At 41.1% G+C, this 25244-nt stretch overlaps 2 protein-coding genes across 3 annotated transcripts in view; both read right to left on the minus strand.

Annotated features, from left to right (window-relative positions):
* Positions 1-3: 3 nt before the first annotated feature.
* Positions 4-12546, minus strand: LOC106086701 (uncharacterized). 2 transcript variants are annotated; one of them, XM_013251472.2, is made up of 4 exons: positions 12432-12538; positions 12266-12358; positions 12099-12176; positions 4-296 (listed from the first exon to the last, which is right to left on the minus strand). In XM_013251472.2, exon 4 carries the CDS (start codon positions 291-293, stop codon positions 45-47), a length of 249 nt encoding a protein of 82 aa, XP_013106926.2. In that variant the 5' UTR covers positions 294-296; positions 12099-12176; positions 12266-12358; positions 12432-12538; the 3' UTR covers positions 4-44. The 2 variants fall into 2 exon arrangements, with proteins under 2 accessions (XP_013106926.2, XP_059218425.1); XM_059362442.1 differs by having other exon boundaries at positions 12266-12546.
* An 11035-nt stretch (positions 12547-23581) lies between these two features.
* LOC106086709 (dynein beta chain, ciliary) overlaps positions 23582-25244 on the minus strand; it is a 140119-nt gene continuing 138456 nt past the window's right edge. The window contains exons 36-37 of the mRNA XM_059361391.1: positions 23896-24090; positions 23582-23818 (exon numbers count right to left, since the gene is read on the minus strand). Of these exons, the coding sequence (XP_059217374.1) occupies positions 23719-23818; positions 23896-24090 (295 nt within the window). The 3' untranslated portion in view covers positions 23582-23718. The remainder of the gene's footprint in view (positions 23819-23895; positions 24091-25244) is intronic.

The raw sequence follows: 25244 nt of genomic DNA on the forward strand, positions 1-25244 counted from the left end.
TAGTTTGTCTTAAAATAATTTTCTATTTATTCTGTAGCGCATTATCAAGGTTTACTAGGGGGATCCTCTGGCTCAGACCATTCCCATTCTGTGTAGTGCACACATTTGCCTTTGCTGCCCGAGAAGAGTTGTGATTGTGGACAACGTTTCAATTTGGCACGCTGTCCTTGTGCTTCACATTCCCAGTAGCCAGTTGGATCCCAAAAGTGACGAAAAGCTTTATGGATCTCCTCTAGAGTCTTGCAGCCTGGTTCACCAGCGTATTCAGTGTTTGGTTTATTGGAGGAAGACATGATCTGCAAATAGATATTGAAGTTATTAGTTGTGGGGCTAAATAACATGGAGGAGGATTATGGTGGGATCATCATGAATTTTAATTCGAAATGTAAAATGGGTGGCCTTTGCAGGAAGCTTAACAGAATGCATGTTTTAGTCACGTAGAGAAGAGACACGTCCATAGTACACGATGGGAAGAGAAATACGACAGACCAGAATAGTACTATTGACTCAATTACATTCTGACAACGTAGCGCAAAGTTTCCAAGGTCCGCTGAACGCTATGGCGCTGAATACAAATCCTGATAAGAACATTACTCAACATTTTCAGCGGTGCACAGTGTCACGACCGTGGCCAGAAATGGCTAAAGTCAATATATTCGGAAAGTAAAATTGTATGCATTTTGATAGAGAAAATTCCATTACTGTAAATGTGAATTTTCGCTATAATTTTTTGTTTTTAGGTATCAAAAAGAATGTTCCTAAACCGGCAAAAGTATCAGCCGCATTTTCCTGCCTTTACAAAAGTTATCAATCTTTTAAAACTCACATCCATAGGCTGGGATTGGATAACTCCCATATAAAGTAGTACATCTATTTGACTTATTGAGCCACTAAAAGCCTCAGTTTTTGTCCGATTTAGCTGACATCGTGCATAAAGTGGTTTTGTTATGACTTCCAACATCTGTGCCAAGTACGTTCCAAATCCGTCCATAATCTGATATATCTCTCACATAAACTTCCGATTTGACATCTTTAGCCCCTGGAAGCCGTAATTGTTATACGATTTGGCTGAAATTTTGTACGCAGTGTTTGACTTTCAATAACCATGTACGTTCCAAATCCATCCATAGTCTGATATTGCTCCCATATAAACTTATCTTCCGATTTGACATCTTAAAAACAAGTAGAAAGGCGTTAAGTTCGGCCGGGCCGAACTTTGGATACCCACCACCTCGGGTATATATGTAAATCACCTGAAGAGCCTAACACAACTCAGTGCCTCAAATTTCAGCGAAATCGGACAATAAATGCGTCTTTTATTGCCTCAAAACCTTAAATCGAGAGATAGGTCTATATGGCAGCTATTTCCAAAACTGGACCATTCTGGGTCAAATTGAAAAATGATATCGAAAGTCCCAACACAACTCACTGTCCCAAATTTCGGCAAAATCGGATAATAAATGTGGCTTTTATGGGCTTTACGACAAAGGATGTCGAAGGGCCTAAGACAACTCACTGTCCCAAATTTCAGCAAAATCGGAAAATAAATGTGGCTTTTATGGGTCTAAGAGCCTAAATCGGAGGATCGGTCTATATGGGGGCTATATCAAGATATAGTCCGATATAGACCATCTTCTGCTTATGGACAAAAAAAGATTCTGTGCAAAGTTTCAGTTCAATATCTCTATTTTTGAAGACTGTAGCGTGATTTCAACAGACAGCCGGACCGACATGTCTAGATCGTCTTAGATTTTTACGCTAATCAAGAATATATATACTTTATAGGGTCGGAAATGGATATTTCGATGTGTTGCAAACGGAATGACAAAATGAATATACCCCCATCCGTCGGTGGTGGGTATAAAAAGTATATTTGCTTAAAGTTCATTCTAAGTTTTATTATAAATGCATTTACTTTCTTTTAAAAAATCCGCAATTACTTTTTGGGCAACCCAATAAATAAGCAGAATCGGCTATTTTGGAGTGAAGATTAGCCAGAAGCATTGCAAAAGCTACCAATGCATCCAGAAAAAGTCACAGTTTGGTGCGGTTTATGGGCTGGTGGCATCATTGGACCGTACTTCTTCAAAAATGATGCGAATCGTAACGTAATCACCATTCACAATTACATTACGATTCGCATCATCTTTGAAGAAGTACGGTCCAATGATGTCACCAGCCCTACCGTGAGATTTAATCCAACATGCATGCATGATTTGTGGTTTCAACAACATGTGTCACATGCCATACAGCACGCGTAATAATGGACTTATTGAGAGGCGAGTTCGGTGAACATTTTATTGCATGTTCAGGATAGGTCATTTGGCCGCCTAGATCGTGCGATTTAGCGCCTTAAGACTATTTTTTGTGGGGCTATGTTAAAGCTCATCTCTAAGCCGACAAGCCCACTTCAATTTACTCATTGGAAGACAAAATTGGAGCCTTTATTCGTGAGATACCGGTCGAAATGTTGGAACGAGTATGCCAAAATTGGACTAAGCGGATTTGAGGGATAGTCTCGGTCAACATTTGCATGAAATAATCTTCAAACATTAAATTAAATGGACCGTACTATCGATTCAAATAAAGATTTCATGCATTTTTTTCAATTTTATGTGTTTTTTTTTTGAAAAATGTCCCTACAGCTATTAAAAAAATCAACCTTTATAATAAAAATATAAATTTGCCCTTGCTCCTTAGTGGAATGTTCATTGGCAAAATTTGCAATAATAATAAAAGTTTCTTTATATTCGCCACCAATTTGGAAGCCTCGAGGCTATTAAATATTAGATCTGTTCGCGTACTTTTCCAGCAAAAATTTGTCAGTAACAATTTCCATTTCCACAGCCATCACTGTGTGCAAATTTGTACACATGAGAGCGCGAGAGAGAGCAAAATTTGGCAGTTCGAAAATAGAGAACCTGAAAATTTCTATTGGGAATTTTTTTGCCAGCAGAAATTTGCAACTTGGAACACAAAAATGGAACAAAAAGGCAAAGGTTATTATTAATTTTGTTTCATTTTTACTTACTTTTAATGAAGACTCAAGGTAGACGCCAATTACAGCAATTATCGGTTCCTTAAGTGTTTAAATAGAATCATCCTCATCGGAGAGCTAAGATGAGACCAACACCGTTCCTTTAAATTTGTTAAGGAGGGAAGATACTGCCATGGGATTGAGTGGGTCTGGCTGGGCAGTTAAACAAGTAACGCACACGAATGTCGTGTTTAACGCAGATGCCTGCCATCACGGCGCAAACCTGCGAGGCCCAAGAGTGAATACAATGCGTCTACCAACGCCCCCACATGTGGTAACCCACACATAAGTACCAATTTGATCCCACGTAATTGGACGTGTTCACCTCTTTGGTTAGGAGCGGAGCACTACTTGAAACTCCTTCCGATCTATGGGTCACGGCACCCGGTTGAAAACGTAACTCCATGCCGAGCTTATGCTCTACCCGCGATTTGGGTACAAACCACAGCCACCACGTTGCTCTCTACTGGGGCCTCACCATTGTCAGGCTGGAACCGAAGTTCCAGGGGCTCCTGCCACTCGTGGTACCAGAATAAAGTCTACGGTCAGACTTCGTAGCCTTAAAAGATTACTACCAGTTGAACCCTAAACAGTTCCGGACTGGTCACCTGAAATGAATCGCCCTAAGCCGACCTTAAGCCAGCATACAAAAGTATGTACTAAAACAACATACATCAGGACCATATACACAAACAGGACACGGCAGCCCTCACGGGCTACGCACACATATCTGCATCAACACGGGACTCACAATCAACGCGGCCAACCTCATGGATGATCGAACACAACCACAACAGCTACGGGAGCCAACGATGGGCAAATGCCGCTGCATCAACATGGGCAAGGCAGGTGTCAGGCCATGTCATGCGCAGCACCAAATTAGTCGGTCGCGCCAGTACAGTCACAACTCGTTATAGATAACAAGTGTGTATTCATCCCTCCACTAAGTCTTGTCCCCCTCCTAAGAAATACTCCCCGGGAAAAGGTGGTCAGCAATGCAACAGTCATCTCATCTTCAAGGGCCCTACTGAAATCCCACACCGCCTACCTAATCCCCATCGCGCCTATATCTCTAATATCTGCATAGTACGGGCATTCCGTCAGTACATGCCTCCAGCCCTCAGTTCTCCCACAGTCGCTCAGATCAGTCGCGGACAAATTCCTCTGATGCAAAAATGAATTAAAGGAACCATTTCCTGTCAGCATGAAGCTCAGACTTAGGCCGAAGCCAAAGTCCGGGCGGTCTCGCGTCATGAATAAATTCATAAGTCCCCCGATCATTGTCACTGTTCGTCCCTCTAGTTCTCCACCTATCATCAAGACGCTCCAAAAGGAGTGCCTTGAGCCGCCTAACATCCTCATCTGCAAGCTCAGAAGCGGTGAGGCAATCCTCATGCACTAATGGAATTCCCTTTTTCACACTATACAGAACAGCCATGCAACTCACGAGTAAATCAAGCGGGGGCGCGCCAAGCAATACTTGTAGTGCATCTGTCGAAACAGTCCTACACATAGGCAAGCAAGCCATCATTGCCACCCTCTGACAAGAGAGGATCTTCTTTCGTCCTAAGATTGTCGCAGCAATTCCGTGCCATACAGGCGCTCCACAAATTGCGCAAGCAACAAATAAACCACCATATATGGACCGAACAGCGCGACGACTAAGACCCAAATCGCTTCTCAGAACACGCTTAACCATACCGGCTACTCCAGTCATCTTCTTCTTCACCCGATCCAAATGGACCAGGAAACCCATTCTCTCCGAAACAGTCACTCCTAGATATTTTACGAGCGCTACATTCTTGATGCTAGCTCCACCAGATCGAATCGTGGGTGGACGATTCCGCGACAAGATGGCCTTGAGCAACATCGTCACGGTTACAAGTAACGCACAGTGGGATTGGCCAACTGTGAACGGATACAGATATCTTCAATGATAACACAGTGTCCGTAGTCGCCACATGACCAAATAGACAGCTCCCTTAGCCTCACATCAGTAGTCGCAGTGATTTTTTTTAGCCTCAATATCCATAAACATTAGCTGGTTATTCCAAGGTTTCACTAAGTGCTGCCGACAAGGGATCTGAGAACGCTGTTTTTACTTTTGTGTACGGTGATGGTATGTAAAGCAGTTGTAGTCCTATGCAGCCTTCGGAATGCATGCTGATGCTCGGCGAATGGAAATTATCCAACGGGAGGAGTATTCCCTCATGCGTCTTGGCCACTGATGAGAGAAGAGAGATCGATCTGTATGACTTCCCCTTGCTCGTATCCTTTGCAGGTTTCAGTATCGGGATCACACTGCCCATCTTCCAAACATCGTATACTATGATAGTGTTCAGACAGGCTGAGGACAGCTGCAAGGTTCTCGACTCCGGGCTGATCCAGATTCTTCAGAATCAGTGTAGAGATTTCGTCTGGGACCGGTGCCTTGCACCACGCATGACATTCGTGCACGGTAAATTGTTATGGCTGTCCAGCGTGTCCAGGAGATCACGGATACGACGAATGGCTCCCCATCTAGCTTTGTCACTCTCGGGTCAATAAATTGCCGATTATTTAAGGAAAATACCTCACAAGTATCACCAGAATTTTTTTTTTTTTTAAATGTCTTCCTAAGCTGGCAAAAATTAACTGTTTTCTGCAAATTTTCACTGAAAGTGGTTCGCGTACTTTAGCTTGCAAATTGTTCAGATAGAGTAAAAGGAAAGTACGCGAACAGACCTACTACTATTAACCTTATTATTATTGTGAACTTCTTCTCAAAATAGACTGCTATTTACGAGACAGCATCCATAGTTTGGCAACCCAGAGCAGCTCGTGTCAGACAATGAATGGGACACAGTTTTGCTCTGCACAAATCGAGGATTGATGCAAACATAGACGCACATTAACAGGCGAGCCTTACATTTCCACCCAAGTTCAAACGGACAAGCGGAATGGTTTGTGGACACTCCGAAAAGAACACTAAAGATGTCGGAAAAAAGGGGACTACGTCAGAAGCTCTTCAGACATTTTTAAAGTTTAACGCTCCATACCAAACCAAACTTTACCAACGGGAAACTCCACTTCTGAGGCATTCATTGTTCCAAGAAATATTGCCCACCAAACCACAAGTCTTAAACCAAAATTAACCTGCCGTTTTTTATGACAACTTTTTTTTGCTCTTACAAACTCAGATAAACTTCATATGTAATGTAACCAAGAATGTTTTTTGTTCGCCTCAATTTTCTAATATAACACGTAATCGTAGTACCCATATGGAATGGCAAATATCCCACTCATTCTGCACGTGTTATAGAAAACAGCGCCTATTATAATAAAACGCTGAATAACACAACAATGTTAAAAAAATTACAAAAGGCATGTCTCAAACGGTTTCTAAGAATTGGTTTAAATTTAAAACGCTTGGAAAATTTGGATATAAAATTCCACTATGGGTATTTTTTAGGGTGATGCGACCTCCATACCCCATACTTAAATATCAGATTCGCAAACTATTCCCATATATCTTTGGTCAATGTAGTTTTGAGTTTACTTGGCCCCAACGTTCTTTCCCAGATTCGTGTTTTTGAGTAACCATAAGGATGAAAACAACATTTTGTTAAATCGTGCAACGATCTTTGAGATCTGGCTTTGTTGAAATTCCGGGAAAGGGTAGTGATTGGTATGCGACCCCTTGGTACTAAATGTCGTCTAAATATGGCAATATTTTGGTATAACTGCAACATAGATCGATCACTTTTGTTCTGCGAGGTCGCTGAGTCCAGAAGACGAAGCAAACCCACCTCTGCATTCATCAAAGTTTTTATGCCTTCAATGTGATGCATAGGATTTACACACCATTTTGTGCAGTGTAGACCAATCTTTTAGAATGTATGGGTGTAGCAGTCAATTCTGGAAATTCACATAAAGAGCTATACAAAGCTGGTTGGTAGTTGTATCTGTACCTGGAGAAATTGTCAGACTTCATTACATGGATGGAATATAAACAAATTAACCATCCCCTTTTATAACATCTTCAATCGGCGATCGTCTGGATAATTTGATTCAGGTCCCGGGAACTCTTATTATTCGGGATTAAGACCCTGAATTGAAAGTCTATATGGCAGCTATATCTAAATATAGTCTGATCTGGACCGTATGCTGGTCGAATGACGGGAGGCTTAATACAAGTCACTTTTCCAGCGAAATTGGGTAATAAATGCAGCTTTAATGTCGGATCGCTTAATTTTTGTTCAATATGGTTTAGATCGGTCTATATAGATATAGCTGCCATATAGAGCGATCAGCCGATTAAGGGTTTTGGGCCCATAAAAGAAACATTTATTGTCCGATTTCGACGAAATTTGGGACAGTGAGTTGTGTTTGCTTCTTTAACATTCTTCTTCAATTTGGCTTAGATCGGTTCAGATAGACCGATCTCTCGATTAAAAGTCTTGGCCCCATAAAAGGCACTTTTTTTAATCAATTTCGCTGAAATTTGACACAGTGAATTAGTTTAGGCTTTTCGACATACGTGTCGTATATGGTTCAGATCGGTCTATATTTGGATATGGCTACGAAACGATTATAAAATTGAACAATGGCTGGTACTTATTAGACCACTTAATATCCGTGTCGGATTTGGTCCAAATCGGACCATATTACGATGTAGCTGCTATGGGGGCATAAATTATGCATTTTTCACCGGATTATGACGAAAGGTGGTTTACATATACAACCGAGGTGGTGGGCATCCAAAGTTCGACCCGGCCGAACTTAACGCCTTTTTACTTGTTATTTCCCATTATCGATTAAAATATAGGTGACGGGAAATTAACGATAATATCGACTCTATTCATATTTATTATTAGAATGTTGCGATTATCGATAGTTTGCCAGCTCTAATTCAGGCGCCCATGTTGTGAGATCAGCGATAAAACATTTCCTTAAGACATTTTTTGAAACATTTATGACATTTTTCAGCTTTTTAAAATTTGAAAACAACAGAAAATGTTTGCTGTTTTAGAAATATATTACAGATGTCCCATTTTCAGCAGACTTTCTGCTGTTACAGCAAATATTTCTTTGAATGCATGCCAGAATTTCTTCCGTTCTTATTCACTTTGTATTCGATACCCCGAATACGGCTAAAGTATTGCCACGTTGGTGCCGGAGTCTACTAGACGCGCAAGACGGGCGTTGGAAATGCTCCAAAATCTGGTCATCTTCCCTACCAAGATATATTCATTTACAAATAGTGGCAGTTGCCCAACAACAAAATATTGAGTACACTATCTGTCAAAATCACTGATTAGTGCAACTCTGATTTTGCGTATGTTACTAGTTCGCGCCATTTTTTGTTGTTTGTGTGTGCTATGGTTCTTAACTGTAATACACACAACCAAAACTCGTTGACAGATAGTGCACTTCGTGAGAAAAAATTGTACTCAGCTGTTTACGGTAACTACCTGGTAGTTATGTCATGTGCCCTACATGCCTACTCACGCTGTTACTTGCAAATTTACCCATGAACAATCCATTTAAGAACAGGGCCAAACATCTCACATATCAATGAGTGCTGTCTGATTCAAGTTTAAGCTCAATGATAAGGGGCCTCATTTTATAACCGGTGAGCCGGGGTGCGACACCTCTTTGGTGAGAAGTTTTTACGGCTGCCATACCATTTTTATACTTTATACCACTACTGCGGTACAGGGTATTATTACTTAGTGCATTTGTTTGTAACACCCAAAAGGAAGGAAGAGAGATCCATTGATAAGTATACCGATCGATTCAGAATCACTTTTTGATTCGATTTAGCTATGTCCGTCTGTCTGTCTGTCCACGTTAATTTGTGTACAAACTACAGGTCGCAATTTTCAATCGATCATCTTCGAATTTGGCGGGCATGTTTTTCGGCCTGGAGACGAAGCCTATTGAATATGAAAAAAATAGGTTCAAATTTGGACATAGCTCCCATATAAATGTTCGTCCGATTTGCTGTAATAATGCAATAAAATGGTCACTTGTTTACCGATTCTCTTGAAATTTGGTAGGAATTATTTTTTTTTGACTCTCGAAATTACTGGTGAATTTCATAGAAATCGGTCCAGATTTATTGACCAATCCAAAATTGTGCACAACGCTTTCCTCGATGACTACCACAATATCTAAGAAGTTAGGTCAAAATCGATTTAGATTTAGATGTAGCTCCCATATATATGTTCGTGAGATTTTGGGTAATTTGTTGTCATTTGGCATCTGTAATTATTACATTTTTTTGAACATATTTGGTTTACACGAATTTTGATACAGAGATTTTAATAACCCATCTAAAAACATCCGCCGAGGTCTATCAAAATTGGTTCAGAATTAGACATATCCCCCTTTTGTATTTATAGGGTAGGTGTAGGGTATTATAAAGTCGGCACCGCCCGACTTTTGCCCTTCCTTATTGCATAGCTTCTCACAAATGTCGTCAGCATTAGTACGGCAAAACCAACACTGAACATATTTTCTGATATTCTCGCCAGGCGGACATGCTAATCTCTGTGCTACGGTGGCCTGTCCCTTCGTGCATCTATTTTTTGAAGAAGTGCGTCTGTAGTCCTTAGTGTCCCCAATTGATACCGAATGCCGTACTGATCTCCTTCTTACTTTCCCTTACATTCGTATTCTTATGATCCAGATGCCCCCATATGACTTTCATTGTTCTGCCGATCGTCTTACTGTTCCACAGTTCTGCAGGCATCCTTAACTTGGATGGCCTCGCTCCGATATTTTTGCATTCAACAGGTTAATCGATGACAGCCATTTGGCCCCTAAAGCCAAGTCGTCTGCCCTCTCGTTGCCCCGCAATGGCCCATTAAAAATGAGCTTGCTCAGCTTTTGGGGTTTGACTAGGAACGTTACCTCCACATGCAAAACAACAACCCATGGCTTCCTCACAGTAGGCGTTAATCACTAGAGCTGGCAGACTACCGATAATTGCAACATTCGATATTTTCGATAGTTTTAATAATAAATATCAATAGTATCGTTAATTCCCATCAACTATATTTCAAACAAAAATGAGAACTAACAAGTAAAAGCGTGCTAAGTTCGGCCGTGCCGAATCTTATATACCCTCCACCATGGATCGCATTTGTCGAGTTCTTTTCCCGGCATCTCTTTTTAGGCAAAAAAGGATAAAAGAAAACATTTGCTATTAGAGCGATATCAAGATATGGTCCGGTTTGGACCATAATTAAATTATATGTTGGAGACCTGTGTAAAATGTCAGCCAAGTCGAATAAGAATTGAGCCCTTTTGGGGGCTCAAGAAGTAAAATAGAGAGATAGATTGATTTATATGGGATTTGTATCAGGCTATAGACCGATTCAGACCATAATAAACACGTATGTTGATGGTCATGAGAGAATCCGCCGTACAAAATTTCAGGCAAATCGGATAATAATTGCGACCTCTAGAGGCTCAAGAAGTCAAGATCCTAGATCGGTTTATATTGCAGCTATATCAGGTTATGAACCCATTTGAACCATACTTAGCACAGTTGTTGGATATCATAACTAAATACTTCGTGCAAAATTTCATTCAAATCGGATAAGAATTGCGCCTTCTAGAAGCTTAAGAAGTCAAGTCCCCAGATCGGTATATAAGACAGCTATATCAGGTTAGAAACCAATTTGAACCATACTTGGCACAATTGTTGGATATCATAACAGAATACTAAGTGCAAAATTTCATTCAAATCGGATAAGAATTGCGCCCTCTAGAGGTTCAAGAAGTCAAGACCCAAGATCGGTTTATATGGCAGCTATATCAGGTTATGGACCGATTTGAGCCATACATGGCACAATTGTTGGATATCATAACAAAACACGTCGAGAAAAATTTCATTCCAATCGGATAAGAATTGGGCACTCTAGAGGCTCAAGAAGTCCAGACCGCAGATCGGTTTATATCGATTTTACTCCTTCGAAAGTTAGCGTGCTTTCGACAGACAGACGGACATGACAGGACGTTCATGAACATATATACTTTAGGGGGTCTCAGACGAATATTTCGAGTAGTTACAAACAGAATGACGAAATTAGTATACCCCCATCCTATGGTGGAGGGTATAAAAATCAGGACATCGATTTATATAGAAGCAATTTCGATGCTTAGACCAAATAAAATCAAGGTTAAAAGTCAGTTGGAAGTCATGAGAGAAATCATTGTAAAAAATTTAATTCTTATCGGATGAATATTGCGCCCCCTATAGGCGCAATCTATTTTAAAAGGATACATTTAGTGCTTATTTTTTCAAAAAATTTAACTTTGCGATAGTATCCATCGGAAAAATATCAATCGATATTCAGTCAAAAAATTAAATATCGATAGTGCCATCGATATTTTGCCCGCTCTATTAATCACCTTACACTTCAAGACTATCCGTGATCTCGCCGTCTAGGTTATAACAGCGCTAATGGCCATCTTAATGTCCGTAAAGATATTCACATCCGATGTCTTCGCATTAAAACCTCACGCATTCGATGATCGCCCGCATTTCCGCCATTATGTCAGAAAGACGGAAACAGATCTCAGGGTCCCCATTGAAGACGTCCAACCCCTTTCTGAATTTACTTTACTTTAATTGGCTATGACAGAATATTTGTTCCATTAGCCGAACGTAGAATAGCGTTCCAAGCTCCTCGATCTTCTGCGCTCATTCTAAAATCTCTTACATTAACTTTCCCCCCTTTCTGAACTACCATATGGTAATGCCAGAACTATGCCGTAAGCAAAACTGCCTCAAGGTGTCGCCTCAGGCATCTGATCTCAAGCCTCTTCGCCATAACACTCATAGTCGCACAGTGTGTCTCATGAAGTTAGTATGAAAACTGTTATTGTCTTACACTGCAGCCCTCATTTATTTGTTTTTTTTTGTTTATTTCACCAAAAAAAAAAATTGATTTTATGTTAATTTGTTTATTTCACCGTGTAATTGTTATTCACGCTCTTTTTTTCATCATATATAAGCAAAGAAAAAATTTCCGCATCCGTTTTTCAACATGCTTTTCAATATACTCACACTAATTAGCTGCTAGAAATATTCACCAGCGTCGAAGAATTTCTTATAACAGTCCGACCGCACTTGATTACTTATTAACTGAAAATATTTGTTCAAATTTTCAGTAGATGTATTTACTGTAGTTTTCAAATGAAATAATAATTTGTATAGTAGGTATTTAAAAATACCTCTTTGAAAGTCCTTGGCGGTTTTCACTGTCACCCATGCAGATATTAAAAATCTGCTGGCTAAACACAACAACACTTTGTTGAAAAGTAATTCTATTGCAAAAACAAAAATTCAAGTTCATTAACAAGTTATTGTTGTTGCCAAGTTTCTAAATATGCACACCACTAGATGAATATGATTTTCTTTTAGATTTGTTCACAAAATTTTAGCGTGTTTTGTTTTTGTAATTGTAATGAACTTTACGTCTTGACGATGTCTGGGCAAATGAAATGGATGTGTTGTTTAGAAAAAAATCAGCACATACTAATACGAATCACAACTATTGCTTCGTATGTGTTAAATCTACCAAATGCAACAACAACAACAGCAACTAATATAAAAAAAAAAACGGTCATTCACAAGGCAGCATCTCAAACAACCAAGTCAAAACTAAAAAAAATCATTATCCATCCGCCCTCTCGTTCTCCCTCTCACACACACACACTTTTCCACTGTTCTCTTGCTCCATCATCTGTATTAGACTTAATAATGACACTCTCGCTCTCGTGAAGTAATAATAATTACGAATCCTACAAAAACAGAAATAATACATTTCTCTGTCTGTCCGCATGACTTGTACTGTTGCCATTGCTTGCTTGCTCGCTCGGTGGCTCACTGTTGCGGCTAGGCGGTATAGTTTTAGAAAATATGACGAGAAAAAGTGTGACAGTATCGCGATGGGTGAATGAGCACATTCTGGGCTTTTTATAGGTCAACGAAATTATATGGCTACATGCATACATATATCGAAAAGTGGATTTTTTCTACATATGCTAGTGAATGTGTACTTATTAGGCAGGGAAACAAGTGAACCCAGTTAAAAGTTAATCGTATACACTCAAGTAAACTATGCCAGTAACCAATATAAACTAGAGCAGGTTAAAGGAGCATGGACCAATTTTATGACACTAACGAGTATATTATGTAGGTAATGGGTGTATGTATGTATGAATCTCATTTCCTTGTGGTTGTTGCCATTGGCCAAAACTAAACCATTAAAAGCGTTCAAAGTTCGGCCGGGCCGAATCTTTTATACCCTCCACCATGGATCGCATTTGTCGAGTTCTTTTCCCGGCATCTCTTCTTAGGCAAAAAAGGATATAAGAAAAGATTTGCTCTGCTATTAGAGCGATATCAAGATATGGTCCGGTTTGCACCACAATCAAATTATATGTTGGAGACCTGTTTAAAATGTCAGCCAATTCGAATAAGAATTACGCCCTTTGGGGGTTCAAGAAGTAAAATAGAGAGATCGATTTATATGGGAGCTGTATCGGGCTATATACAGATTCAGACCATAATAAACACATATGTTGATGGTTATAAGAGGATCCGTCATAAAAAAATTTAGGTAAATCGCATAATAATTGTGACCTCTAGAGGCTCAAGAAGTCAAGATCCCAGATCGGTTTATAAGGCAGCTATATCAGGTTATGAACCGATTTGAACATTATTTGACACGGTTGTTGAGAGTAAGAATAAAATACGTCATGCAAAATTTCAGCGAAATCGAATAGGAATTGCGCCCTCTAGAAGCTCAAGAAGTCAAGTCCCCAGATCTGTTTATATGACAGCTATAACAGGTTATGAACCGATTTGAACCATACATGGCACAGTTGTTGGATATCATAACAAAATACTTCGTGCAAAAATTCATTTAAATCGGATAAGAATTGCGACCTCTAGAAGCTCAAGAAGTCAAGACCCAAGATCGGTTGATATGACAGCTATATCAGGTTATGAACCGATTTGAACCTTATTTGACACATTTGTTAAGAGTAAGAATAAAATACGTCATGCAAAATTTCAGCCAAATCGGATAAGGATTGCGCCCTCTTGAGGCTCAAGAAGTCAAGACCCAAGATCGGTTGATATGACAGCTATATCAGGTTATGAACCGAGTCGAACCATACTTGACACAGTTGTTGGATATCATAACAAAATACTTCGTGCAAAAATTCATTCAAATCGGATAAGAATTGCGACCTCTAGAGGCTCAAGAAATCAAGACCCAAGATCGATTGATATGACAGCTATATCAGGTTATGAACCGATTTGAACCTTATTTGACAAATTTTTTAAGAGTAAGAATAAAATACGTCATGCTAAATTTCAGCCAAATCGGATTAGAATTGAGCCCTCTAGAGGCTCAAGAAGTCAAGACCTAAGATCTGTTTATACGACAGCTATATCAGGTTATGGACCGATTTGAACCATACTTGGCACAGTTGTTGGATATCATAACAAAATACTTCGTGCAAAAATTCATTCAAATCGAATAAGAATTGCGCCCTCTAGAGGCTCAAGAAGTCAAGACCCAAGATCGGTTGATATGACAGCTATATCAGGTTATGAACTGATTTGAACCATACTTGGTACACATGTGTGGGATATCATAACAAAACACGTCGTGCAAAATTTCATTCCAATCGGATAAGAATTGCGCCCTCTAGAGGCTCAACAAGTCAAAACCCAAGATCGGTTGATATGACAGCTATATCAGGTTATGGACCGATTTGAACCATACTAGGCACAGTTGTTGGACATCATAACAAAACACGTCGTACAAAATTTCATCCCAATCGGATAAGAATTGCGCCCTCTAGCGGCTCAAGAAGTCAATACCCAAGATCGGTTGTTATGACAGCTATATCAAAACATGCACCGATATGGCCCATTTACAATACCAACCGACCTACACTAATAAGTAGTATTTGTGCAAAATTTCAAGCGGCTAGCTTTACTCCTTCGGAAGTTAGCGTGCTTTCGACAGACAGACGTACGGACATGGCTAGATCGACATAAAATATCGCGACGATCAAGAATATATATACTTTATGGGGTCTCAGACGAATATTTCGAGTAGTTACAAACAGAATGACGAAATTAGTATACCCCCATCCTATGGTGGAGGGTATAAAAACTAAAGTCTAATATTTGGTACCATATTAACTCTTAAGGGGTTAAGCATCTCGAAAGCATACGTGTGATTGACTCATACTAACGGTACTCTTGAAGAATAGCAGCCGAAAGAGAGAAGGTGTAATTAGTTGGTTTCACACGTGAGTTAAGTGCAAACGTGAAGTGGCTTCTCTATATATGGCACACGATTCAGAGATGCCACCTTCAAGCCTTAAGTTGCTAGGTGAAGCCGCTTCTGCAGGGAAAAAGAGCCTCATTGTAGGAAGTGATGCTAATGCACATCACCAGATATGGGGAAGTTCGGATGCCAACGAAAGGGGTGAGCTGCTTATTGAATATAGGGGATAAACCGACCTTTATTACCACGAACAGGCAGGAGGTACTAGATATTATCTTTGTATCGGAAGATAAATGTCGAAGAATATGCGACTGGGAAGTGTTGGATGACCACAGCTTTTCTGATCATCGTTATATTAGTTTCAGTCTTGGAGAAAATACTGAAGTAGTGGTCCCTCGGCTAAACAGAAGAAAGGTGGATTGGGATAAATTTCCGCACAAATTCTGCAAGTCTATCCCTTCTAGACTAGAAAAGGAAGTGGAAACTACGGGAGATATAGACAAGAGGATCACGAAGCCCTGAATGACTCGCTTGTGTCAGTATGCCCTAGTGCCAAAACAAAGGGGCAAACAGCGACCGGTATGGTGGGGCCCAGAAATGGTTGGTCTAAAGAAGGACTGCAGAAAACTCTTCAACAGAGCAAAAGCCACAAGAACATCACACGATTAAGACATCTATAAGGCTGAGCTAAAAAAATATAAGGGCAAGCTGAGAAAGGCGCAGAACAAATCCTGGGTAGAATTCTGCAGCTCCGTGGAGGATACATCTGAGGCCTCCAGGCTAAGGAGGACCTATTGCAAATTTGCAAATTTTGCCCATGAACATTCCACTAAGGAACAGGGACAAACTTCTCACATATCAATGAGTGCAGTCCGATTCGAGTTTAAGCTCAATGATAAGGGTCCTCCTTTTTATAGCCGAATCCGAACGGCGTGCCGCAGTGCGACACCTCTTTGGAGAGTAGTTTTACATGGCATAGTACCTCACAAATGTTGCCAGCATTAGGAGGGGAAACCACCGCTGAAAATTCTTGCTGATGGTCTCGCCAGGTTTCCCAGGCGTTCAGCGTCATAGGCGGACATGCTAACCTCTGCGCCACGGTGGTCTCCCTCGATACCTATTACAGTAGGGTATATTCAGAAGTCAGAGATTGTATGGACATTGTCTAGCCAGGAAACACTACACATTTCCCGGGAAATTCTCTAACGGACAACGTGGCGCCAGAGGAGGTTGTCACTGATATGCATTCGTCGGAGGCCATTAGGGAAATTGTGTCTGAGCCGAAAATCCTTTGGGCGACAAGAAGTTTCGACCCCTTTAAATCGCCAGGCCCTGATGATGTATCATGGGTTGAATTACAAGCAGTGTCTGATACACTGGTTCCCTGGCTTAGGGAGATGTACTCTGCTTGTATCAGAATGTCATATATACCTGTGGGATGGAGGGACATGAAGGTCATTTTCATTCCGAAAGCAGGAAACCCCTACCACACGAAGGCGATGGATTTTCTTCCTATTAGTCTGTCATTTTTTATGTTGAAGACTCTTGAGAGGTTGATAGAAACATATCTTAGGACAAAGATTGCTGGAAATCGCCTTCCGCCTGTCGCGGCATCAGCATGCATATAGTAAAGGCAAATCCATTGAAACAGCCCTTCACGACCTAGTCGGCTACATAGAGGGTACTCTCGCTGTCAAGGAATATACAATGGTAGCATTTCTTGACATTGAAGGTGCTTCGAATAATGTAAAACCGACGTCAATCATGAAGGAGTTGGAGTTTCTAGGCATCAACTCTACCGTAAGAAAGTTTATTTATAACGTACTTACTTAAAGATGCATTACGGCAGGCTTGGGATCTGTGGATCTAAAAAGATGGGTCAACAGAGGAACATCTCAAGGAGGAGTTTTGTCTGCTCTACTTTGGAATATAGCCATTATTAATATACAATATTATTGTCTCTGGAAGAAAAAAGCGTAAAAGTGCTGCCACGTCAATTGCGGTTAGGGAAAAGTTTCCTAGCACTCCAAGAAATATACTTCAGGAAGCTCTACGTGCAACAGCAATCTGGGCTACCGAAAGTGGTCTGGGTATAAATTCGTGCAAGACAGAAGTAGTTCTTTTCAGCAGGAGATACAAGTTGTCTACAGTGGAACCTGTCTCCTTGGGTAGAGAGAATGTTCCATTTACAGAAAACGCAAAATACCTCGGTGTTTTGCCGGACAGGAAATTTTACTTCAAATCCAACATTTTGGAAAAGGCAAGAAAGGCCACTCTTGCCCTGTACACCTGCAAGAGAGCCATTGGAAAAAGTTGTTGATGTAGACCGCGTGTCATGCATTGGTAATATACTGCAGTTGTCAGACCTATAATGCTATATGGTGTTGCGGTCTGGTGGACGTCGCTTCAAAAATCCACCTACTGCTCAATATTTGACCGGATCAAAAGGATGCCTTGTTTGTGCATCACAGCCGCACCGAGGACGACACCATCTGATGCACTGAATTTAATCCTACATCTTGTGCCTCTGGACATTGTGGCTATACAAATAGCAGCGACCACTGCCGTGAGGTTAAGGGAGCTTTCTCATTGGTCATGTGACGGCTATGGACACTGTGTTATCCTTGATATAATATCCGATGTTCCTGGCAGTGTGGAGTACATCCTACCTGAGCCGCTTTTTGATAAAAATTACTGTACCACTATTCCTGATAGAACCGATTGCAACTACGATATCCCTGGTAACAGTAGTTACATAGACTTCTATACGGATGTTTTCAAACTAAACGACTAGGTGGGCTTTTGGGTGTACTCTAAAGATCTAGAACTGGTCATATCGAAACGGTTACCCGACCACTGCAGCGTGTATCAAGCAGAGATCCTTGCAAACAAGGAAGTGGTGGAATGGCTAAGATATAATGTCATTACGACGATTGGTATAAATATCTTCTCAGACAGCCTTTAAATCGCTGGAGAACGTATTTCTGAATATAAAAACCTCCCTGGACTGTCGCAGATCTCTCAATGGAATGACTGAATAGTTCAAAATGCACTTATTCTGGGTGCCGGGCCACAGAGATATCCCAGGGAATTCAAAAGCAGACGTGCTTGCAAGACTAGGAACTTCCTTATACATTCCAGGGATACTGGAATCTGTGGGTATGCCTCTAGCGACATGTAAGCTCAGTTTTCAGGAACAGGCCCGAAGGACAACGAATGATAGATGGTCACAAATAGGGGGCTGTGAGCATTCCAAAACTATGTGGCCTAATCTTGACTTGAAGAGGTCTACTGCTTTGCTGTCATTGGCTAGAACAGACGTCTCCGTCATTGTGTCCATCATGACAGGTCACTGTCTAATCGGAAAACATGCTAACAGACAACGACTTTTGCAGAAGCTGTGAGGACATCGATCCGTTGAGCGAATATAGATTCGGATCATTACCTCGTTGCAGCAAAGGTTTGCACCCGTTTGAACATGGCGAGGAAAGTACGGCGCAGTGGCAAACTATTGCCCACTCTATGGAAAATACCGCGAAATCCGTACTTGGGTACCGGAAGCCTCCTCCAAGAAACCCATGGTACGACTAAGAGTGTCGAGATGCTACTGAAGCCAAGAATGCAACTCTGCAATCAGTAGCAACGCGCCAGATGAAGGAGAGGTATCGGGAGAAAAGGAGAGAGGAGAGACGTATATTCCGCAGAAAGAAAAAGGAAATGGAAAGACGTGAGTGTGAGCGAATTGAGATGTACAGGAATCAGAAAGAAGTCCGGAAATTCTGCCAAAGAATTAAACATCAAACCGATGGCTTTGGTGCAGGCACATCCTCCTGCAGAGACAAAGAAGGAAATCTGGTAACTGACACAGATAACATGCTGAGGATATGGAAAGAACATTTTACCCAACTTCTGTATGTGTGTGTCCTGCACCAGCAGTCAGAAGGAGTTCCACATTAGGTTCTCATTTCTTTGAGACCCGGTCTGATTTAGCTGATGTGAACATTGGCAAGATATTGGGCTTTTTAAGTCGATGTGGATGGGTAAAGGGTAGGAACTAGAAGGCATCTTCCTTCTTCTGTTTCTGTGGTATGTAAGTAAATCTGAGGCAGACTGCCACTTAAACCGAACCTTTTATAACCTAACCGTCTCCTAAAATATGCGTCCTCGAAGGAAATGGGCTTGATTTCCAGACTCTAACAAAAAGTTCAAAATATGGTCGAAAATCGAGATTTCAGCATGAAAACTTTAAATTGGCTGTATCTCCTAAACTAGATTGGCTGTATCTCCATACTAGAGGGAAATGAGCCTTAATTCGTGACTCCATCAAAATATTCAAAATATGGTCGAAAATCCATCAAAAATCAATTTGTCAGAATGAAAACTTTAAATTGGCTATATCTCTTAAACTATGCGTCCCAGAGGGAAACAATGGAAACTGGTGGGACTAAGTTTTGGCCGCATAACCATGTGCGTGCATTAGATATGCATTATTTTAATTAAGAAATAAGTGGTTCTGAGAAAGCAATTGTGTTTCATTAGGGTCGACCACAAATGTATCCTGATAATTGAATATTGCATTCTCGCTGCATGTGACGGTAGAGGTTTAGTTTATTTGTATAGATTTAGGTTTAGAGTTAATATAAAATTAGAAATAAAATGAGTTCTTCCCAACCCATAAACAAAAGCGATTGGTTTCCAATTTGTTCCCTGACACAAGCGTCGCTGGGCCGCAGTAGCCTGCACAACCACGAAGTGTTGTTACAATATATTGAATCCCATGGTTGTACTAACCGGATTGAACCGATGGATTCCTTCATCGGCAAGGGCTGCCGCCTCAGTGAAGATATCATCTCACTCGCTCACATTCGCAGTAACGTTACGATTCGCATCATCTTTGAAGAAGTACTGTCCATTGATGCCACCAGCCCATAAACCGCATCAAACTTTTTCTGGATGCATTGGTAGCTTTTGCAGTGCTCCTGGCTGATCTTCACTCCAAAATCGTCAATTCTGCTTATTTACGTATCCATTGAGCCAAAAATGAGTTTCGTCGCTCAATGGAAGAAGCGCCCGATGAACTTTCTTAACCGAGTACACATTTTGATAATAAAATTCAATAATTTGCAAGCGTTGTTCGTTTGTAAGACGATTCATGGTTAAATTATAGACCAAACTGAAGATGTTTGACAGTGAAACAAAACACAAAACGTGCGTGGGCTATTTAAACCAGTGTAGCCAAAAAGAGAATAGCTTAAAAATCACCCTTTAGTAATAAACTCAAAACCAGTGTTGCGCGTAATCACTGATTTTGACAGAAAGTGTACTCAATTTTTTGTTGTTGGTCAACTGCTTTTACCTGTAATAAATGTATCTTGGGAAAAATTGAAACAGCGAATTTTTTTTAACGTCATTATCGTTCATTACCCCATAGATCATTAAACAAAGCGAATATGATTTTTAATTCATAATTCTAGAATAAGCACTGTGTAACGGCAAGTTACCCCTAGGTACTGGGGTTCAGCTCACCGTGGGCAAGGTTCGCCTAGCCTTTGGATTTGGTTTTATATATTTTATCGGACCGCTCTACTGAGCCTTCTTTAACGCTATAATATCTTTTTAGGGTGGGGACACTTCGCCCTGAGTGTGAATATCGAATTCGTGTCATTGTAGCATATGGCCGCCTATGTCGCTGAATTGTCGTGATTGGTCTATATATCGATTAGGCGGGTTTTGGGCGGCCCCTACGGAACAAACAAAAAACCGAGTCCCATGATGGGTCATATGCCCATTTAAGGCATTTTTGGGAGGAAGGGTGATTATGTATGCCAGATTCGTAATCTACTCCCGAATACCTTTCATTTGAGGCCCATATTGACATGAACGTCCAATATGTCTGTTTGGGGGAATTTTGGGTTTGGGGCGGCCCGATGGTTACTTAGACCCAAATTTTCGTATACCTTTTTCATTTCATATCCATATTGTCCCGATCGGTCCACTTTTGATTTTGGGCGGTGTTTTCGGGTAATGGGGGAGGGTGCCCCCCTTCCAAAATCAAAAAATTATAAAGCCTAGTTCTCCTTCCGGACCATATTCGCAATCTACTGCCGAATACCATTCATTTGAGTTCCATATTGTCATGATCGTGTGAAAAACCTATTTTATGGGGTTTTTGGGGTTGGGGCGGCCCCCAGTTACTTGGATCCAATTTTTAATATGAAATTCGTACTCTACTCCTGAAAATATATCATTTGAGTTCCATATTGTCCCGATCGATCTACTTTTATTTTTGGGTAGTACTTTTGTGGTAAGGGGGAGGGTCCGCCCCCATTCCGTTATCAAAAAATTATATAGCCTATGTTTCCTTCCAGACCAACCTACACAATCTGTGAAAATTTCAAATTAATCGATTCAGCCGTTTTTGAGTCCATACGGAACAAACCGACAAACAATATAAGATTTGCTTGATGGAGTTAAAGGATAGGGGTGTGTTTCGGGAGCACGATCGCTGAGAGGCTCGGAGGGTCGGTTTTTTAGTGGGCGCACCCAAATACACAGTTCGGCACTTGAGTTCGGCAGTTGATAGGGGACACGAAGGCATACCCTAACACTCCGTAGGTCACACAAACTGGTGGCTCAGAGGTACACCCCAATACACGTTTGGGCACTGATGAGTGGCTAGGTGGTAGACCCTAATACACGGCATTGTTCGGGTTACCCGCGTCCACGGCTCGAAGATGCGGAAGATCGCAGCGTCGCACAGCAAGATATTCGGAAACGATAAACAAAAGATCTCACACCCTAATATGCGATACGATGTGTGGTTTAGTGGCTAGGTGGCACACACTAATACAGCCCACAAAGGGCAAGATATTCGGTTACCGTTCCCGAATATCTTGCCCTTTGTGGGCTGTATTAGTGTGTACCACCTAGCCACCAAACGATGTGCGGTTTAGTGGCTAGGTGGCACACACTAATACAGCCCACAAAGGGCACTCAGGTTATAAAAAGAGGTGTAAAAAGAGGTGGAGTGGCAAGGCGGAACTAATATACCACATAATACGCGGGTTGGTGGCCAGGAGTCTAGTACACGGCACTGTTGGGGTTTACTAAGGAACAGCACGGGGTGGGGCGAGAGAGGGCACTCCCTTGATAAAAAGCGGGGTTTCGGTCGCAGTGGCAAGAGTGTGGCAAGGAAGAACATCCAATTATACTGCACAATAAGCGATTTGGTGGCTAGAAGGCACACCCTAGTACACGGCACTGTTCGGGTTCCACACGAGGAGCCGGGAGAGGGCACTACTTTCATAAAAGCGGGGTTGCGTGCGAGGAGGCATGAGAGTGGTAAGAAGGCACACGTTTTATTTCTGCACAATGTGGTGTCTAGGTGGTATACCCTAGTACACGGCACTATTCGGGTTCACTGCGTGACTGCAAAAGGAGGCACTTCGTTAATATAAGGTGGGTTTTGGGCACGGAGGCAAGGAGGTACACCCTAATATACGTTGTTTTGAAAACCAACTTGTTTGTGTCCCAAACTCGAAAACATGTTGTTTACGACTTTAAAGTAGCAAACAACTCCTTGCTCTGTTGTTGCGCTTTCAGTTGCAAATAATATTGTCGAAAACGACCCCTGTGTTGTTCCAACATTTCCCCAAAAGTTATAAACAACTTTCAATGTCAACAAATGGTTTTAACTTGCTGTTGCCTGCTTACCGGTCGTTACGGGAGAAACCGACCTAAGTGCTGTTTTTTTGTCAATAGGCAAAAATGGACTAACTCAACTCTCGTTGATTAACTTAAAGCTACTAATCAATTCATGGTTCTAAAGTAAGGTGAAAAGTAGAAAACGAAGCCTGCTGACTTTCATCGTCACAGCTGTTAAAATTGTGATAGGTCCATACATGTGAATGTTAATCTTATCAGAGTTTGTGTCGTAATAACGTGAAACGACGCAACAACGTAACGCCATATCCCCATTTGTATGGTGTAACACTGTAAGTGATCGTGAGAGAACATCGGCGTGCGCTTTGACTTCGCATATTTGGCTCTCGGTATGCTTTTATTTTGTTTTTCCTTTTGATAACCCTGATAATGAAAATCATCTCTAGATATACGCACATATTTTAGAAGACTTTATAATCGTTTACAACCCAAAAACAATGAAACAAATTGATGACATTATTTTTTATGATTTAATTGTTGTTTTTTATTTTCATAACATTTAACATTTGCTGGGTGCTTCAACAATATTGGTGCTTTAGTTTGTGTTTGTTTATTTTTGTGTAAAAACAAACAGAGATAATAATAAAAAAAAGTGCTTTGTAAGTGTCATTGATAGTGACTGAATGGCAAATGATTGTCTGCCTGTCAGATTCATGGCTGTAGTAATAGGGCAACACCACCCAGAATCCATTTAGCCGGACGTTCACGAGATTTTAAATTAAATGTCCAGACATAGGTGTTGCCACGTGATCTGTTAATGAAATTGAAATTACATTTGATTAACAGCTAATCATTGACATTGATCTGAGAGGGTTTAGTCGAACATACCTTGTTTTGTAGAGAGGGCATTCATATATGTGATGAAGATCATGACGTTCCTGCACACTTGATTTGATGCAGATTACAGGCATGGCACAGAGCAACTCCTTGGGATTTAGGGGAACTATAGAGTTAAGTTGACAATCCCAGCTAGCTCCATTTAAGTACAAGCCATGGACAAAGGCTCCGTCCAATGGGGGTAAACTAGAAAAAATGTCAAACTAGATTTTAAGCTTGTACAAATGATGTTAAGATTTATATTTCGATGGTCACCGTAGTGCAGAGGTTAGCATGTCCGCTTATGACGCTGAACGTCTGGGTTCGAATCCCGGCGAGACCATCGGAAAAAATTTTCAGCGGTGGTTTTCCCCTCCTAATGCTGGCAACATTTGTAAGGTACTATGCCTCGTAAAACTTCTCTCCAAAGAGGTGTCGCACTACGACACGCCGTTCGGACTCGACAATAAAAAGGGAGGCCCCTTATCATTGAGCTTAAATTTGAATTGGACTGCACTCATTGATATGTGAGAAGTTTGCCCCTGTTCCTTAGTGGAATGTTCATGGGCAAAATTTGCGTTTTCATATTTCGATGATAAGTAAATAATTGCTGTTTGTGGGGTGTTTTGGGGAAGGGGTAGACCCCCAGCAAATTGGTCCCGAAAGTGGGTATTTATTTGAATCCCATATTGCAATTGGCCTCAAAATTGAGTATCAAATTTGTTTTCGTGTCTCAAATACCTTTCATTTAAGCCCCTTATTGCAAAAGTCAGCAAATATGTCCGGTTTTGGTTATGGACCCTACAAAATTATAGAACTCCACTCCCTTTGAGGCCCGAATTGTCATGGTGAGCAAATACCTTCTATTTGGGGGTTGTTATGGGGGTAGGTCGCCCCCTAGACAGTTTGTCAGGAATTTTTTGTTTTACCAAATACCTTTCATTTCAGCCCCATATTCCCATAGTCTGCAACATTTCCGGTTTGGGGGTTGGGACGGCCACTCAGTGACTTAGTCCTGAAAATAAATATATATCAGTTTCTTGTTCTACTCTAAAATACCTCTTATATGAGACCCATATTGCAATGGTCAGCAAATACGCCCTTTTTGGGTGGTGTTGTGGGGGGTGGGGTGGCGCCATAGACACTTTACCCGAATATTGATATCAGATTCATGCTTTACTCCCAAAGACCTTTCATTTGAGCCCCATATTGCTAAGGTCGTAAATTTGTCCTCTTTGGGGGGAGTTTTTGGAGACGGGCGGCCGCCAAACACTTGGTCCCACATTTGTATATCGCTTTCGAATTCTGCACTCAAATACCATTTATTTGAGCCCCATATTGCCATGATCAGTAAATAAGTC

This window comes from Stomoxys calcitrans, chromosome 2, assembly GCF_963082655.1.
Source record: "Stomoxys calcitrans chromosome 2, idStoCalc2.1, whole genome shotgun sequence".
In the NCBI taxonomy this organism is placed as follows: Eukaryota; Metazoa; Arthropoda; class Insecta; order Diptera; family Muscidae; genus Stomoxys; species Stomoxys calcitrans.